Source organism: Mus musculus, chromosome 9 (assembly GCF_000001635.26).
Source record: "Mus musculus strain C57BL/6J chromosome 9, GRCm38.p6 C57BL/6J".
NCBI classification, from domain to species: Eukaryota; Metazoa; Chordata; class Mammalia; order Rodentia; family Muridae; genus Mus; species Mus musculus.
Genome location: NC_000075.6, coordinates 59,443,802 through 59,461,326, shown reverse-complemented (window position 1 = coordinate 59,461,326; position 17,525 = coordinate 59,443,802). Strand labels below are relative to the sequence as shown.

Genomic DNA, 17,525 nt, shown 5'->3' with positions numbered 1-17,525 from the left:
ACGTTTTATGCTTTTAAGAATTCAGAAAAAAATGAGATAGTAATTGTGCTAAGTTAAAAAGATTAAAAACACAGAAATGTAGCCTGTAATAATTACCCAGATATTTACCCTTGCTGCTGTTTTCTGTAGTTCCATGTTTCTTCCTTGTATTATTTGACTTAGTTTCAGATGGTCACTCTTCTTAAGACTCTGTGTGTGTGTGTGTGTGTGTGTGTGTGTGTGTGTGTGTTTGGGGGAGGTAAGTCTGAAGGTGGTAATGTGTGAGAGCTAGTTTTCTGCTTCCATCCACAATGTGAGTTCTGGGGATGGAACTTACACCATCAGGTGTGGAGGCAAGTACCTTTTACCTTGCTGAGCCATTTCACTGGCCCCTACAATTCTTTGATGATTGTAATATTTAGAAATGAACTTCTTTTATGGTCTCCTTTGAGAATTGGTAAGAATTTGTTTTTTGCTGTGTCTGGTAGTTTGAATTCTGTCTTGGATACTTTAGAAGATTCTTTTAGTAGACAAGTCATCCTAGGGAGACTATAACTGTAAGTTCTTCCTCATCTTGTACAAGCAGATTTCTACTAGCTGTTGGCCTTGAAAGTCTTTGCTAGGTTTGTATTTGCCTCTGTTTCTATCCTAGGACTTTGGTAATGGTTTATATTGTAATTTGCTCTGAAAGCATATCTTGTAAATCTTTACATGTGCCTCGTGTATGTACAGCTTCAGTCACAGTGATAGACCACTGTACAGTTTCTCTTTGGCACATACTTGGGTCAAAACCTAATGGGATATTCAACGCTATCTTATCTCCATTTGTCTGTCAGTCTGTCTGGAATTACAATGCTGATGATTGGATTCAGGGACTGATAAATTGTGGGAAAGCACATTACCACTGAGGTACATCCTAGCCCTTTTAAAATCTTTTTATTTGCCCAGACTGGCATTTTACCTGTGATCTATAGCCTGCTGAGTAACTGGGATTACAGGCCTGCTCCTCCAGGCCCAGCTTCACTACCATTTTTATTTGTTTTATCTTTCTCCACCAAATAATCCACCTGCTGTTTATTTTTAAAGTTCTCTGGTCCTTTGTTAGTTGCTCGTGTACTTTTGCCCCCCTCCCCGTACATGCAAATGCCTTAGTTAAGATTCCTATTGCTGTGATAAAACACCATGACCAAAAGCACCCTGAATAGGAAAGGGTTTATTTTACCTTCCTCACTGAGCAAAGCTGAAGTAGGAGGGACCTGGAGGCAGGAACTGGAGGAGAAGCTACAGAGTGCTGCTGACTTGTTCCTTTGGCCTTCTCAGTTTACTTTCTCACATAACTACCTACCCAGTAGGTTTGGCACTGCCCACAGTGACATGGGTTATCCCACATCAGTCAACCAACCAATCAAAAAGGAAAAAAAATCTCACAGGCTTCTTCACAGGCCAATCTGGGGTTCTTAATGATGAGGTTCCATTTTCTCAGATGACTTTTAGCTTGTGTCAGTTTATCATAAAACTAGCTATAATAATTGACCCATTGTCAACTAAACACACAAATGTTATTCAACTAGAACTTTTCTTATATGCTCCCAACATTTCATATTAATATTACAATAAAATATATTCCAACTTTTAAAAGTCCCACATTCCCTCTACCCCTTAATCCAAACATAAAGTTGGTTGTGGTGGTGTATACCTTTAATCCTAGCAAAGACAGACAGATCTATGTGCTCTGTGAGTTTGAGGCCAGCCTGTTTATACATAGAGAAAACAGAGTGTTTTAAAAAAATAAAAATAAGTTCATACACTTTAAACATTCAATGTCTTTAAAAATATCCAAAGTTTCTTTAAAGTAGAGTTTCCCTAAAATTCCAAAATGTCTTAACTGTGAGTATGTGTAAAAAAATAAGCTAAATAATTCATCCAAGAGGGAAGAATCGGGCACAGTTAAAGTCGAGGCAAAACCCAAGTCCATGGAGGATTTGGTAATGATCTTCTGGGCTCTCCAGGGCTTTATTTCTCCAGCTCTGCTGTTGGCAACACAAGCAGCTTGTTTCCTAGGCTCAGGCTGGCTTCACTCCACAGCTGCTGTTGTCCTTGTGGTTGTCCAATGGTACTGACATCTCCAAAATGTTGGGGGTCTCTGCTGTTGCTGGGCTGACCTTTCCTGGGCTCTCTTCAGAGACTCTGGTCCTACCACATGGTGGCAGACCTCAATCAGACTTCAACCCTGCAGGATTCCTCAAGTCTTCAAAGCCAGTACCACCTGGGAAATGCTTACGCATTAATTACCAAGTTCTACTGCCAGCGTGAAGTTCTCCCAACTCCTCTGAAGACTGAAGGTGGAAAGTCACAGTAAATGCTTGCCCCCTCTGGACCACAGCTGTGTGCTGACTCTGAGGCACATTTCCCAGAAGATTTCCCCTGAATGTTGCTGACTGTTAACCCTCAGCTGACCATGATCAATTTATCATCCAAGCAAAGGCTTTCACTTTAGTGGTCTGGTCTCTTGTTAATTACAGCTCTTTCTAAAGCTCCTGTTGACCAGAAACACAGATGTTAATTCAATTTCAGATGGCTCTGATAGAGTCAGGGGCTTTCTGTGTAGTACTAACTTTCTTGGAACTTGCCATATATATATCAGACTGGTCTCAGACTCAGAGATCCTCCAGCCCTAGCCTCTGCCTCCTGAGTGCTGGGATTAAAGACATGGGCCACCTTGTCCAGCCCCAATAGAGTCTTGAAGGGACTCTCAACTTCCCTCTGGAACTTCACAAGCAAGGTTTCTTTTCTGTTGCCTGCACAACTTTGAGCAGTCTTATCTTCTAAGCTCCTACAGAACAGCCCACTTGAGTTCTGAGTACTGATTGGCTTTTCCAGGCTCTGCTGGCTAGTTTTATGTCAGTTTTTTTTTTTGGTTTTTCGAGACAGGGTTTCTCTGTGTAGCCCTGGCTGTCCTGGAACTCACTCTGTAGACCAGGCTGGCCTCGAACTCAGAAATCCGCCTGCCTCTGCCTCCCGAGTGCTGGGATTAAAGGCATGCACCACCACTGCCCGGCTTTTATGTCAGCTTTATATGAACTAGAGTCACTTAGGAAGAGGGAACCTCAACTGAGGAAATGCACAACTAAATTGACCTTTGGACAAAGTCTGATGCATTTTATTATTATTATTATTGATTGATTGATTGATTGATTGGTTTATATGGAAGGGCCTAGCTCACTTGTGGGAAGCTCCAGTCTTGGTTTGGTGGTCCTGGATGCTATAGGAAAGTAGAGCAAGCCATAGGGGACAAGCCTGTAAAGTAAGCAGCATTCCTTAGTGGCATCAGTTCCTTCCTCCAGGTTCCTGTCTTGAACACCTTTCTTGACTTCTGAAGATGATAGACCATAAGATGGAATAAATTCTTTCTTCCCTATTTGTTTTTGGTCCTGGAGTTTATCAAAGCAATAGAAACACTGGGACAATCCAAAGTTCAAATTTCACCACAATCCTCTGTAAAACACATGGTCAGGTCTGTTTATCACAACAATATCCCATATCCTAGTCCCAGTTTCTGTCTTAATGTTAGGGTTTGTGTTATCTTAGCCCATTTGGGTGTATCATCAATTGATTAAGTATTCCAGTACCTGTATTGTAGACTTTGCCATTGTCTGCAGTTTCATACATCCACCGAGGATCTTGGAACATACATACCACAGCAAATAGGGCTTGCTGTATATAGATAGGTTACTTTTATGTGACATTCTAAATAAAGAACCTTTTTTAGTCCCTCTGGAAGTTCCTAGTGCTTCCTTGTATTCTGACCGTGTTTCCTCCCACCTTGTTCTGAATAACCTTTTGGTGGGGAACGTAAAGGCTGTAATACATGACTAGTTAGTTATGGATCATTAATATTCTTTCTAGTTCTGCTACATGGTATAGTGGAAGGGACAGTAAAGACAGATCATAGTTTTGATTTACAGCTGTTCCACTTAATGCATGAGATTAATTTTTGTAACCTAGTTCTATTTTTCTCATATTTACAAAGGTTTTTAAAGTTAGGGGATAAGAGAATGGGTCTGTGATCCAAGCACTTGGGAGGCTAAGCAAGAGAATATTATTACATTTTTAGACATAGTTAGATCTCTCTCTTAAAAAGAAAAAGTAAAAACAAAGCTAGCTAGTGAAGTGTGTTTACAGAGTGCTTTTTTTGTTTTGTTTTTGTTTTTGTTTTGGGCCTTAACATTCATCATGGGACTCACAATATAGCTTAGGTTGGCTTTAACCCTGCAGTAATTCTGCTGCCCTGACTTCTGGAGTGCTTATGTAACAGGCATGAACTAGTGCCTGGTTTATAGAGTGCTTTGAGACTTAAATAAAATTTATAAAGTAATTAATATATGGCCTGTTAAAGAATAATTGTGATAAGATCCATTTTCCCACCACCTCTCTTTACCCAGTTTACTTACAGTGATCAGCCTGCTAGCTACTCTGAAGCAAGTCGTCTGAGTCAATTTTGGCAGTGAGTGCTTCCAGGTGACTAGAAAATGTGAGATTGAACCTAAGAGTTGAGAAAACCTTCCATAGTAAGGTTGTTTTGTTTTGTTTTTCGAGGCAGGGTTTCTCTGTATAACCCTGGCTGTCCTGGAACTCACTTTGTAGACCAGACTCAGAAATCCGCCTGCCTCTGACTCCCAAGAGCTGGGATTAAAGACGTGCAACACCACGCCCGGCTCCTAACTTACTAAAGTTTTGATAAAACCAACAATGGCTACAACAACCTTTGCTACTAGAACTCAGAAGAAGCACTAGTGACATTGCTCATCCTTTCTCTAGTTTTTCTTTGTAAGTTGAAACTTAATTCCTGAAACTTTCAGGTGCACTGTTTCGTGGAGGTGTGTATAATGTCACAAAGTTAGAATCTTAACTAGCCCAGTCCATGTTATTAGATTCAATTTTGGTTCCATAGTAAGTATATTAATACTTAGGGTCAGCTTAATCATTTTCCTTTTTATCTTAACATTTAGAATTTCTTTCTATAACTCAGGCTGGCCTTGAACTCACACAGAGAGCCTCCTGCTTTTGCATCCTGATCATTGGGATTAAAGGTGTGTGCTACCCAGCAAGATTCTTATTCTGGAGTATGATGTTAAAAGGGTTAAAAGACTTAGGGCTTCTCTGAATAAGGAAGTTAGGTAGTAAAGTGAGCCTGGATGAGTAGAAAAGTACTTTGGTCATTGGTCTTTTGGGGGAATAGGGGTAGGATAAATGATGTGGATTGCAGGGGCTACGGAGGTGGTAACAGATGGTGTTGCTGAGAATAATTGAGACATCACATTTCTTTCTTTTCTTCTTTCTTTCTTTAAAGATTTATCTCTTTTATATGAGTACACTATCACTGTCTTCAAACACACCAGAAGAGGACATCAGATCCCATTACAGATGGTTGTGAGCCACCATGTGGTTGCTGGGAATTGAACTCAGGACCTCTGGAACAGTAGTCAGTGCTCTTAACCTCTGAGCCATCTCTACAGCTCCTGAAACTTTTCTTTTTGATGATTAATGACACTCTTATTAGATTATTTTAAATCAATACTTAATTAATACCATTATTAAACACAATGAAAGAGAATAGTGATATGTTATAAAAAGATAGAGGGGGGGATACATTTTGTTGATGTGTAGTGAGGCGTGGGGGAAGGGGGTGCCTATCTATGCAGGGCCCATGCTGAGTCATCCCTTTCCCCTGAGGGACCAGCCACACAGCGGTATAGTATAGAATAGAGTTTATTCAGGGCGTGGTTTAAGCTCTGCTTCCTACATGGTTATGTGCTCTCCTATCTTGGAACAAGTTCAGTTTCCCTGAAGTCTTATGCCCCATTGAGTTTCTGGTTTTGAGACAGGGCCTCATTCTGTGGCACTGACCTGGAACTCAGCAGTCCTACTTTAGCCTTCCAAATGTTGAGATTACAAGTGAGCTACCACACCAAGCCTCATTGTCTTGTAAGCTTTAAAAAAGTGTGCTCAAATAGTTATGCTTGCTAGTTTAATGAGAAATGGGAATATTTGTGAGAACAGCAAACTTATATTTCAGAGTTTTAACTTTCCTTCTATAAATAATATGAAAGAACATCCCAAGAATATATAGTGTTATTACATGGTACAGATATTTTGTTGGTTTAGTTTAATATATCTAAAATACACTAACTTTGAGTTTCTTTAACTATTTGATACACATGGACTTACAAATTTTATTACTTACAAATTTTATTAATTATATTTAGATTGCTGATGTGGTAGTTTGCTAGAGACTCCATGCAACAAATTAGTTTTATCAAATACTTGATATTTTGGGTTTGCTTTTCAAGATAGGGTCTTGTTATATAGTATGAACTGGTCTCCTTTTTTTCCTCAGCTTCCTGTGCACTGAGGTTATATGTGTAGGTAACCTCACTTGGCTTAGTATGGTCTTAACTTTGACATTTTCTTTCTTTTTGGCTTATTTTGAACCCTATAAAGGATGAACTATTATATGGTGAGCTATTTAAATAATCTTGATCATACAACTAAAAATTTGTATCTCCTTTGGAATATAAATAACCAGGAAAGGGTATTTTGGGAGGGACTAAGTGCTCCAGCCATGGTGCAGAAAAATATATTAGGACAGAAAACTTGGGTGCATTATTTGGGAACTTGAAATCTAGCCTGCTATCTTTTTTTTACATGTCTGTGAAATAGCTGAGTTTGTTGCAAGCAAACAATCCTAGCACCTGGGATTCGGGAGCAAGAGAATTGTGAATTCAAGGCCAGCCTGGACTTCACAGAAAGACATACACATACAAAAAAGTCAGTGAGATACAATTACTTTAAAATGTTTTTTTTCCCCCCTCCTTCAGAATCCAGCAACTATCACGAGAATACTCCTTAGCCACTTCAATTGGGATAAAGAGAAGCTAATGGAAAGGTAAGAAGTTATATTGTTAGCTTTGTACTTAGAAGTAACAGAGAAAGCCCACTGATTTGAATTTATAAGCGGATTTATATAATAGTATGCATTTGAACAAACCAATATCTAAGTAATTGCTACAATTTCTTGTATTGAAAATTTTACAGTGAACTTAGTGTTCAGGAAATTCAGGTTAAATTGAAATGGAGGCTTTATTTCAGCTTATTAGATATATTTTCTTGAATATCACAAACTAAAAATACATTTTAAAAAAGCACTTAAAAACTTTCTTGGAACACATAACATCTCCCTTATTAATGAGTTACTTAAGATATACTATTCATGAATGTTAAGTCTGTATTAGGCACGTAAATGACATTTATTCAATAAAAAACAAAAACGAGAAATTGCTTAGGTCTCCTAGCCATCAAACTAGATGCTTGGCTTGGTTCTCTGATTTTAGAGCAGGGTTTTGTTCTGTTTGTTGTCTGTTTGTTTTTAAAGTTTACCTTTCAAAATCTGTCTAGTTTTAAAAGTTCCTGAGATGGAGACTGACAGTATTAATCACCCCTTTGGTTCATTAGATTGGATATTTGGTGGCTATTGTCAGGGTAACAGCTTCCTTTTACTCTTACCAGCTTTATTAGCAATCTTAATTGGAAAATTTGCAGCTTACTAGGAACTGAGAATCTGAAGGATTGTGAGAAATGAATGGAAATATTTTCCCATTTGATTTCATATTCAAAGAACTGTTTAAGTCAGATATTAAGTAATATTGGAACTATAACTTTTATACACCTCGTATCTGAATTATAATTTAATAGGAACTCCATTATTGAGTACTTTCTGTTAGATACTATTTGATGTTTTACTTCTGGTAGTTTGTCTGTTTTGGTTGTGTTTTTTTTTTTTTTAATTGGTTTTGTTTTTGTTTTGTTTTTAGACAGAGTCTTACTGCAGCTCTGGCTGGCTTTGGCTATATAACCCTCTATATTGACCCGACTGGCCAAAAACTCCCATAGCTCTCCCTGCCTCTGCTTCTGTCTCTGCCATTGTCACTTTCTCTGATGAGACTAAAGAAATGTGCCACCATGAATTATCTCCTGCTAGTTTTTTAGGGCTAGAAACTATTGCTCCCACTTAATAACTTAACGTTTGAGAGTTAAGTTATTCAACTCAGTTTTGTAATACAAAGCCCTGAACATGTTTGTTGGTCCCTAAAACTTGTGTTAAGCAGGCTACATTCAGCTTTCCCTATATTTGTGAAGGATAAATGCTTCTTGTTTTGACCCCCTTACTCCCAATGTGTATTGTTATCTTTACTGATATTAGTGTTCTTGATTTTATTGTCATTTGCTTTCAGGTTTATTTCATACCTCTCCTAACAAAAAGTTTCCAATTTACATTGCAGTCTTTTGTAACACTGCTGAAAATATTTTCCAATTAATTATTTTATGTAAATGTGATGTGGATTTAAAAAAACAAACAGGGTTTTAGCTGGGCAGTGGTGATACACACCTTTAATACCAGGACTCAGGAGGCCGAGGCAGTCATATTTCTTAGTTTGAGGCCAACCTTGTCTACAGAAGGAGTTTCAGGACAGCCAGGGCTATACAGAGAGACCCTATCTCAAAACAACAAAACAGAACAAAAATTTCTGATAAACTGTTGGGAACCTAAAGATTTTTTAATTGAATCTTAAAGTACTATTTTAAAAAAGTATTTATTTCATTTTAATTTGTGTGTATGCCTATGTATCTGTACATATAAATGCAGGTACCCTTGACCAGAGATGTGGGATCCCTTGAAGCTAGGGTTACAGACAATGTCCATTATGGGTTCTGGGGCCTCAGCTTGGGTCCTCTGCAAGAACAGCAAGTGCTCTTACCTATTGAATTAACTCTCTGGCCCCTTTTAACACTATTTTTGTGTGTGTGTAGGGTTGAGAATAGTAGATTTGAAACCTGGCATGTAGCAACAACAAACAAATCAAATTGGTATAAAATGTCTTTGTTTCCTCTAGTGATACTTACATTGTGTTCCATGTTGTCTGATATTAGCACTGTAACACTTCATTTTAAAGGCATTTTGTGTACTTTCTAATTCCAAATATTCACCTGTCATGGATTATTTGCTTTTAGACACAACTTTTTCAAATAATATGTAGGTGATTTTTAAAAAGAATTGAAAATTCTAAGTATTTATGATAATTTTGTTTAGATTTAGCTATTGCTATTTTAAGTTGCACTCCTCCATATTTTCTGTTTGTTTATTCTGTGGCACCATTGGGTTTTTCTTTTGTTATTCTCTAGTAACATCCATGTTTTATGTTTCAGTTTTCCTAGTAGTTAGTTTATACATACAGGTAAGCTTAAACTAGGTACAATGTCTGTATGCATTATCTTTTTTTTTTTAAGATTTATTTATTTTATGTATGTGAGTACACTGTAGCTGTATAGATGGTTGTGAGCCTTCTGTGATTGTTTGGAATTTAATTTTAGGATCTCTGCTCACTCTGGTCAACTCCGTTCGCTCAGTCCCTGCTCACTCTGGCCCAAAGATTTATTTATTTTATGAGTACACTGTAGCTGTCTTCAGACACACCTGAAGAGGGCGTCAGATCTCATTACAGGTGGTTGTGAGCCACCATGTAGTTGCTGAGATTTAAACTAAGGACCTTTGGAAAAACAGTCAGTGCTCTCACCTGCTGAGCCATCTTGCCAACCCCCACCCCCGTATGCATTTTTCTATATGACATGAACACTAGCATATTTGTTCTTTCCTATCTTTTTCTCTTCACTCAGCCTGATAAGTTGATCATTATTTTTTAGCAATCAGTAGATGGTGCTGTTTCTTCTCTCTTGATCTGTCAAAAAGTCTTTTTGAGGGGCATGCATGTGTGCCTATGGCATGGGCATGTAGAGGTCAGAGAGCAGCTGTTAATGAAAGGATTGTAACTCAGATACACCAAGAACTCTTAAAACTCAGCAATAACCTAATTAAAAAGCTGGCTAAATGCTGACATTGTAACATAACACCTTTAATCAAACATAAGTATCCCTTAATGCTGTTACAAGATTAAATGAAGTGTGTGTGGTGCTATACACCTTTAAAGCCCAGTAGTAGGGAGGCAGAGCAAGGTAGATCTCTGAGGTTGGGGCCAGCCTGGTCTACAAATGGAGTTCAAGGGTACCTAGAGAAAGACTGTCTCAAAATCAAAAGGGGCAGGTATTGGGCATAGTTCCCTTTCTTTACCAGTAGTTTTAAAAGTTTAGAGATGGCCGGGCGGTGGTGGCACACTTGGTCCCAGCACTTGGGAGGCAGAGGCAGGCAGATTTCTGAGTTTGAGGCCAACCTGGTCTACAGAGTGAGTTCCAGGACAGCCAGGGCTACACAGAGAAACCCTGTCCCGAACCCCGCCCCCCCCCCCCCCAAAAAAAAAAAAAGTTTAGAGATGAAAATTTCTTAGTTGCCTACCTGCCACCCTCCCCTCCCCCAGACTGGTTTAAAAATAGAATAAACCAATAATCATAGAATGCAAAAGAGTGAAATATTCTTTTTTTACTCTGTAAGGATTAGATGATTGTGTGGTAAATTTTAACAAACCTTCAAAGAGTTCCTTGAAGTTCATTCTAAATGAAAACTACCTTAGAATATGGAGAAACATAAGATATTATTAGTGTTAGCCAAGTCAAAATAATGGTCAAAATTTGGTAAAGATAGCATAAGAAAATCATGTTTATTATAAACATAGCTGTCGAATTAATAAATATTTAAATAACCATATGAATTAATGGTGTACAATTTCTCCTAGAAATGAAGTAGATCATTAAGAACAATTAATCTATATACTTAATACATTTGCAGATTAATGAAGACAAAGTAAAACATAAGTATAAAAATTAGTGAAATTGTACATTTATCCAACATTTAGTAAAAGTAAAAATTCTTAGTAAACTGAAAAGTTAGTACTAGTAATTTATATCACAATTATATTTAGTACCAAAACGCAGTAAAGAATCATCACTTTAGCTCTTAAGAAGTTTTGAAGCCAGCCTTGGCAACATGTTAGGAAACCCATTGTAAAACAAGACCACAAATACAAATAGTGGATACCACCACCAGTTAGCTATAATGAGAGTTCTGATAATGTAAGGAGCTAGGGCTAATGGCACACGAGAGACTGAGGCGCAGTTACCAAAGTTCAAGCTTTACTGAACTACAGAGAGTTCAGAGCCAGCCTGGGCAACTTGGTGAGACTACTTCAAATGAAAAATTTAAAAAGGGTGGATATGGAACTTATGGACAGAAATTGCCTAGTATATATGAGGCCCTAGTCTCAATCCCCTAGTACTACAGAAAAATACTAAGAAGTTAAATTAATTAATGGCCTAGAAAAAAGAGTGTATGTGACTAAAACGCCATCTGTATAGGAAGGAAATCCAAGAGAATCATCTGATCAACCAATACGATGATTGCCTATTGATCATCTGAGAACTAAAAACAAAATATATATCAATGCCCAAGGCCCTTTCTGTTTCCCCCTTCATTGGAATCCTCAGTGAATAAAAAGCATGAATTGTAAATAGGCTGATGAGCCTCAGTCACACAGAATCACAATATATGCGGGCAATATTGTTTGCAGTGCTCATTACATTGTTTTTTTTTTTAACGTGTGTGTGTGTGTGTGTGTGTGTGTGTGTGTGTGTGTGTGTGTGTGTATGCATACGAGTGCAAGTGCTTATGGAAACCAGAAAAGGGGGTGGATCTCCTGGAGTTAGAATTTTAGGTGATTGCAAGTCTATAACCTGATTTAGATACGGGGACACAAATTTGGGCCTCCCTTCCTTCCTTCCTTCCTTCCTTCCTTCCTTCCTTCCTTCCTTCCTTCTTTCCTTCCATTTTTGAAACAGGGTCTCACAATACAAATACATATTTTTTTAAGCCTTGCTTTCTATTTGGTAGTACTGATTTATTTAGCTATTTTTGCTTATTTTGATGTTACTTATATTATTTTTGTCAAAATTAGGAAATATTTTCAATTTTCTTGCTTGCTTTCTCATTTTACTGTAACCAGTCATATCATACATACCTGCGAGCCATGGTGCCTTGAGTTCATGGTACTGTAGGGGAAATAGCATTTTATAATTCCTCTTAATTTACCCCCATACTTCTTAGTCTACAGTTAAACTAACTTACCACATTCTAAAAATGTATTTTTTTTAAAAAATAAACTTTGAATAAAGTGTGTAAATAGAGTGATTCTAATTTTTTTTAAGATTTATTTTTTATTTATATGAGCACACTGCAGCTGTCTTCAGACACACACTAGAAGAGTGTTTTGGATCCCATTACAGATGGTTGTGAGCCACCATGTGGTTGCTGGAAATTGAACTCAGGACCTCTGGAAGAACAGTCAGTGTGCTTAACCACTGAGCCATCTCTCCATCCCAAGTGGTTCTAATTTTATTGTCTCCCATTCTTTTTTTTTTTTTTTTTTAAAGATTTATTTATTTATTTATTTGTTTGCTTGTTTATTTATTATATGTAAGTACACTGTAGCTGTCTTCAGACACTCCCAGAAGAGGGCATCAGATTTCATTATGGATGGTTGTGAGCCACCATGTGGTTGCTGGGAGTTGAACTCAGGACCTTCGGAAGAGCAGTCGGCGCTCTTAACCACTGAGCCATCTCACCAGCTCCTTGTCTCCCATTCTTAAGCATTGTGTATACCAAGCAGATGCCCTATCACTGACCTACACACTAATTCCCTGTTCTCTGTCTGTCTCTGAGTATCTGTGTGTCCGTGTTGTTTCTCCCCTTTACTCCCCACCACCCAGTGTATGCTTGCCTGCCTGCCTGTGTCTACTGCCTGTGACTTTCTCTTCTGTTTAGTAACAGTAGTTTAAATAGGGATTTTTGCATTTTCCTGATTTTTCCCATGCTTCTCTGGATGAAACAAAGCAGAATCAGAGCTGCAGCCACAGCCTTGTTATCTTGCTGTCAAGGTTTTTATGTGATGTTGCTTTCTTTACTTTAGATTTTAAACTTCTTCCTTTTCTGGTATAGTAGAGTTAGCAGTTTAAAACAGATTTTAAATGGTTAAGTGGAAAAGATTGAAAAACAATGCCAGGTGTCTGATGTCCCAGTTACCTGGAAAACCATGACAAAGGATTTCTTCAGGTCTGCCTCTCCTAAAAATATTTCCTTTAAAGATTGAGAATCAGATATGAAGGCTGTGCCACCAGGAAAATAGCAGCAGTACTGTTAAAGTAGAGGTGGGGGCCTGGTTGTTGTCTGGGGCACAGTTTTTACTGCTCGACTTGTGCAGTAAAGGGACACTGAGAGGAGTGTAATAGCATCTGAAAGATGGTTATCTGTCTGTCTGTCTATCTGTTGAATTTCATCTTGAACCTTCTTTTAAGTACTAAGGTTTTTGATGACTCTCCTGAATTAGTCCCTCAGAGAAAGGAGGAAGCAAACCTGAGTTCCTTTCTTGACAGGGTTAATAAGTTTCTTTCTCTAAGCTTTCTACGCTGCCTTATGATGCCTGTTTTCATATTGTGCTTAAATAGAATAAAAGCTGGGAACTGGCAAGATAGCCCAACAGGTAAAAAGCACTTGGCATATGTTCCAGTGACCTTGGAACTCACGGTGGAAGAAAAAAAAATCAATACCTGCAAGTTGTCCTGACCATAGATGTGCTGTGGTGTGCATACATGTGGGCACGCAGAAATAATAATTTAAAAATTCCTTAATTTCTAGACACTGACTTTCTTTGAGGTAATGCTTAGGTTGGGCTTTGAAGAACAGGGAAAACTAGGAAGGTAAGTTGGGTCTGAGCAAGTGACAGTGAGTTCCAAAGACTGACCTTGCAGGTTCCAGAAATTTAACTCAAGTTGTTGTCAAGTATCTTAATCCATCACACCATCTTAGTGCTTCTAGAAAATATTTTAGTCAGTCATCTATCTTTAGACTTTCTTTTCTGAAATGGAACTTTATTAAAATTGTGACATGAATGTAAATCATGTATTAATTCGTACAGATTTTAGAAACAAACCACCAAAAATGGGGCTGGAGAGAGAGAGATGGCTTAACAGTTAAGAGCACTGACTGCTCTTCCAGAGGTCCTGAGTTCAATTCCCAGCAACCACATGGTGGCTCACAACCACGTGTAATAGGATCCAATGCCCTCTTCTGATGTGTCTGAAGACAGCAACCATGTTCAATTAATCAATCAATCAATCAATCAATCAATCTTTAAAAAACCAAAGAAAACAAAAAATGGAGTTCCTTTTCGAGTTGGAAACAAGTAAAACACAGTCTTGGGTTTTTGTAAAAAAGTACTTTATAAATCATTTCAGTTAGTATAAAATGGGTGTTAATGAATTAGCTGCTATGTGTAAGGTGAAAAGAAATGCAGATTTTTTTTTTGAGGTATGACTCATGCTGGTCTCAAATTGATGGGTTCAGTCCTAGGGCTCTAGTTGTATGCTACCAAGTTTCGTAGTTGTTCTGAAGCTTACAACTTCTAAGGAGTAGATGAAAGAAAAGGGCACTTAAGAATGATGTTACCCTTTTCTGACTTGTGTTTCAAAAGGCTTTGTGATTTTTGTTATGAAATATTAATAACTAGTGAAGAGGTTCAATTAAAGTTAGTGCTATGTGTGATTATTATGCTATAGTGCTTTTTTAGCTGTCTCTGTGTAATAATATCCTTCATAATAACTTGTTGAATGTGAAAATAAATTGGGTTTTTCAGAAACCTTGCTTTTGTAATGGCATTCACCATTCTTTTATAATAACGTAGGTTTTTTTGTTGTTGGGCTTTTGTTTGTTGTTGTTCCTGTTCAGTTGTTAGGAGGAGTTGTGGCTAGAAATAGATAAATGTCTCATCACACTGCAGTAAACATTGAGTTTCTATTGCTCTAGCTACTAGACATATGATCTTAAAGCAGTCTTTTTTCTACTAGTTACCTTATATCTGAAGTGATGGTGCATGCCTGTATTGCCAGCACTTAGAAGTCTAAGGCAGAAGGATTGAGAATCTGAGGCCAGCCTGGACTACCTTTAAGACCTTGACAAAATTCTCCCTAGATAAATTTTTCCTTTTTTCTTTCTGATCCTAGTTCATCTGCTTTCTCGAGGCTTCATAAATTATAATACGTTTTGAAAACATATCATCAGTTCTGTCTGAAATACAGGTTAAGGTGGCGTGGTTATTCAGAGAGCAAGCACAGTAGTCTCTTTCCTAACAACAGTTAAAATTGTTTGGGAGTATATAAAACATTTTTGACTTGGGTAGGAAAAGTTTTGTTGTTTAGTGGCATTTGTTGAGGTAGAAAGGACAGGATACCATAAGAACTCATGCATTTCTGGTAGAAAAAAGAGCGACATAAGGGCTCTTGCGTAAGCAAGTTAAAGAATACATATTGAACAATCCTTGATTGCTGAACAAAGAGAAGGGAAAATATTTGGTTTTTTTTTTTTTGTTTTTGTTTTTGTTTTTTTTGAGACACAGGGTCTCTCTGTGAAGCCCTGGCTGTCCTGAAACTCAGTCTGTAGACCAGGCTGGCCTCAGACTCAACAGAAATCTACCTACCTCTGCCTCCTGAGTGCTGGGAGTAAAGGCACACCCCATTACAGTCAGCTCAATTAGGGCATTTTTAAGCAAAAGTAGTTTTATTATTAATTCTGATTAATTTAGGAAAATACTGTTCTAGTGTGTGTGGTGACAGTTAAATTGGCAGCAAAAATTAGGTAGGAGAAATGTAAAAGTCGATCTTTCCATGAGAGAGAATACAAAAGATTCAGGCACATTCTAGTAATTTTGGTTCTTTCTTCCCCCAACGGTAATAGATTAGATGAATACTTGACACAGCTTTAAAAAAGAATAAAGCATCAACGATTTTATAATACAGAATTGGATAGGAAGACTCAAGAGAGGCTATGAGTTTGGAGAAAATAAGTCAGCCCTGGCGGTTTGCAATACTAACTCAGAAGTAGTTTAAAGATGGAGGGAAGATTAAGTACAAGGCTAATGAAGTGTGGGAGAATTTGATACACTACTTCTTGTAAACCTGAAGATTGACTTATGTCAGTGAAGTGGCTTAGAAATTCAAGCTCTAAGCTTGGGTTAAGATGGTTATAAACTTCTAATATCCCTGTACCTCTAACAGCAACAAATACAAACCTGACTAGGGAAAGAAACTTAAGCTCTCAAAAATACTTCCTCAGATTAATCATTTCCCCCACATAGGATTCGTATTTATGCATGTGCACATATGGAGGCTAGAGGAGTTGGTTCTTGAGAGCATGTGAATTGTAGAGATCAAATGCAGATTGTCAGGCCTTGGTGGTAAAAGTCCTTCCTTACTCTTCTTGCTGGCCCATTCAGTTTAGTTTTTTAATCAAACCTGTCAACCAGGGACTTCAAATACTTCAAATAAAATTGTTATAGACTAGATCTAGTGTGCCACTACTAGGAAAGATGAGTACAAATGCTTTCAGATGTAAAAGTCAATTTCTATAATGAAATATAAAACAATGGCAAATAGTTTATAGCAAAATAAGACAAAACTAAAGGTAGTTGAAGGTATTAGAATAATTAGGAGCTATCCAATAAAAGAAGAAAAATATAGAAGAGGAGAGTTTCCAGATTGGTAAAATAACAATGTATATGTAAACCTCTAATTTCCATGTAAAATAAATGCCTATTTAATTCTAAAATACACCTTTCTCCCTTCTGTTGGCTTCCCTACATCCTCCCTTTTCGTTTACTTAAAAAAACACCTTCTTTACACAGTTGGACTGCTTGGACCCTCTACTTTAGACTAGCTGACGAAAGGTAGAATAGAAAAGGATTTTTTTTTTTAGATTTGTTTATTTTTATTTAGATATAGTCCATGTATGTGGGTACACTGCCGCTGTTTTCAGACACACCAGAAGAGGGCATCAGACCCCATTACAGATGATTGTGAGCCACCATGTGGTTGCTGGGAATTGAACTCAGGGTCTCTAGAAGAGCAGTCAGTACTCTTAACCACTGAACCATCTCTCCAACTCCTAGAAAAGGATTTTAATTTTTTTTCTCTCCCTCGCATGGGTTCTCTATCTAGGCCAGGCTGGCCTCAAACTCATTAAGTTTTTTCCCCTGCCTCTTCCTCCTGAGCTCTGGGGTTAAAGGTGTGTATGTCACTATGTGCTCTCCCTTCTCACTCCTCTTTTTGGAGACAGAATATTGCTGTGCATCTCTGGTTGGAAATCTTCTTACCCTTGCTTTCCAAGTGCTGGGATTACAGGCATGAGCTAACATGGAAAGCAGTTTTTAATAATTTTTAAAAGAGTTATTTTGATTTTTGTGTGTATTGTTATTTGTGTGGAGGTATACATATATACAGAGAGAGAGAGGGACAGAGAGGGAGAGAGAGAGAGAGAGAGAGAGAGAGAGAGAGAGAGAGAGAGAGAGAGAATGTGTGTGTGTGTGTGTGTGTGTGTGTGTGTTGCCCACAGGAACCAGAAGAGGGCTCTGATCTGAAGTTGGAGTTATAGAAGGCTTTAGGCTGCTTTGTAGATGATGGGAATTAAACCCTACTCCTGAAGACCAAGTGCTTTTAAA

At 37.9% G+C, this 17,525-nt stretch overlaps 1 protein-coding gene across 4 annotated transcripts in view; it reads left to right on the top strand.

The window, feature by feature from the left end:
• Arih1 (ariadne RBR E3 ubiquitin protein ligase 1) overlaps positions 1-17,525 on the top strand; it is a 99,633-nt gene that overhangs the window by 26,860 nt on the left and 55,248 nt on the right. For 3 of the 4 annotated variants that reach the window (NM_019927.2, XM_006511141.2, XM_011242739.2), the window contains one exon: positions 6,858-6,925. The exons of the other annotated variant lie outside the window; for it this stretch is intronic. In NM_019927.2, coding sequence (NP_064311.2) covers positions 6,858-6,925 — 68 coding nt within the window. The remainder of the gene's footprint in view (positions 1-6,857; positions 6,926-17,525) is intronic. 4 annotated transcript variants of the gene reach the window in all.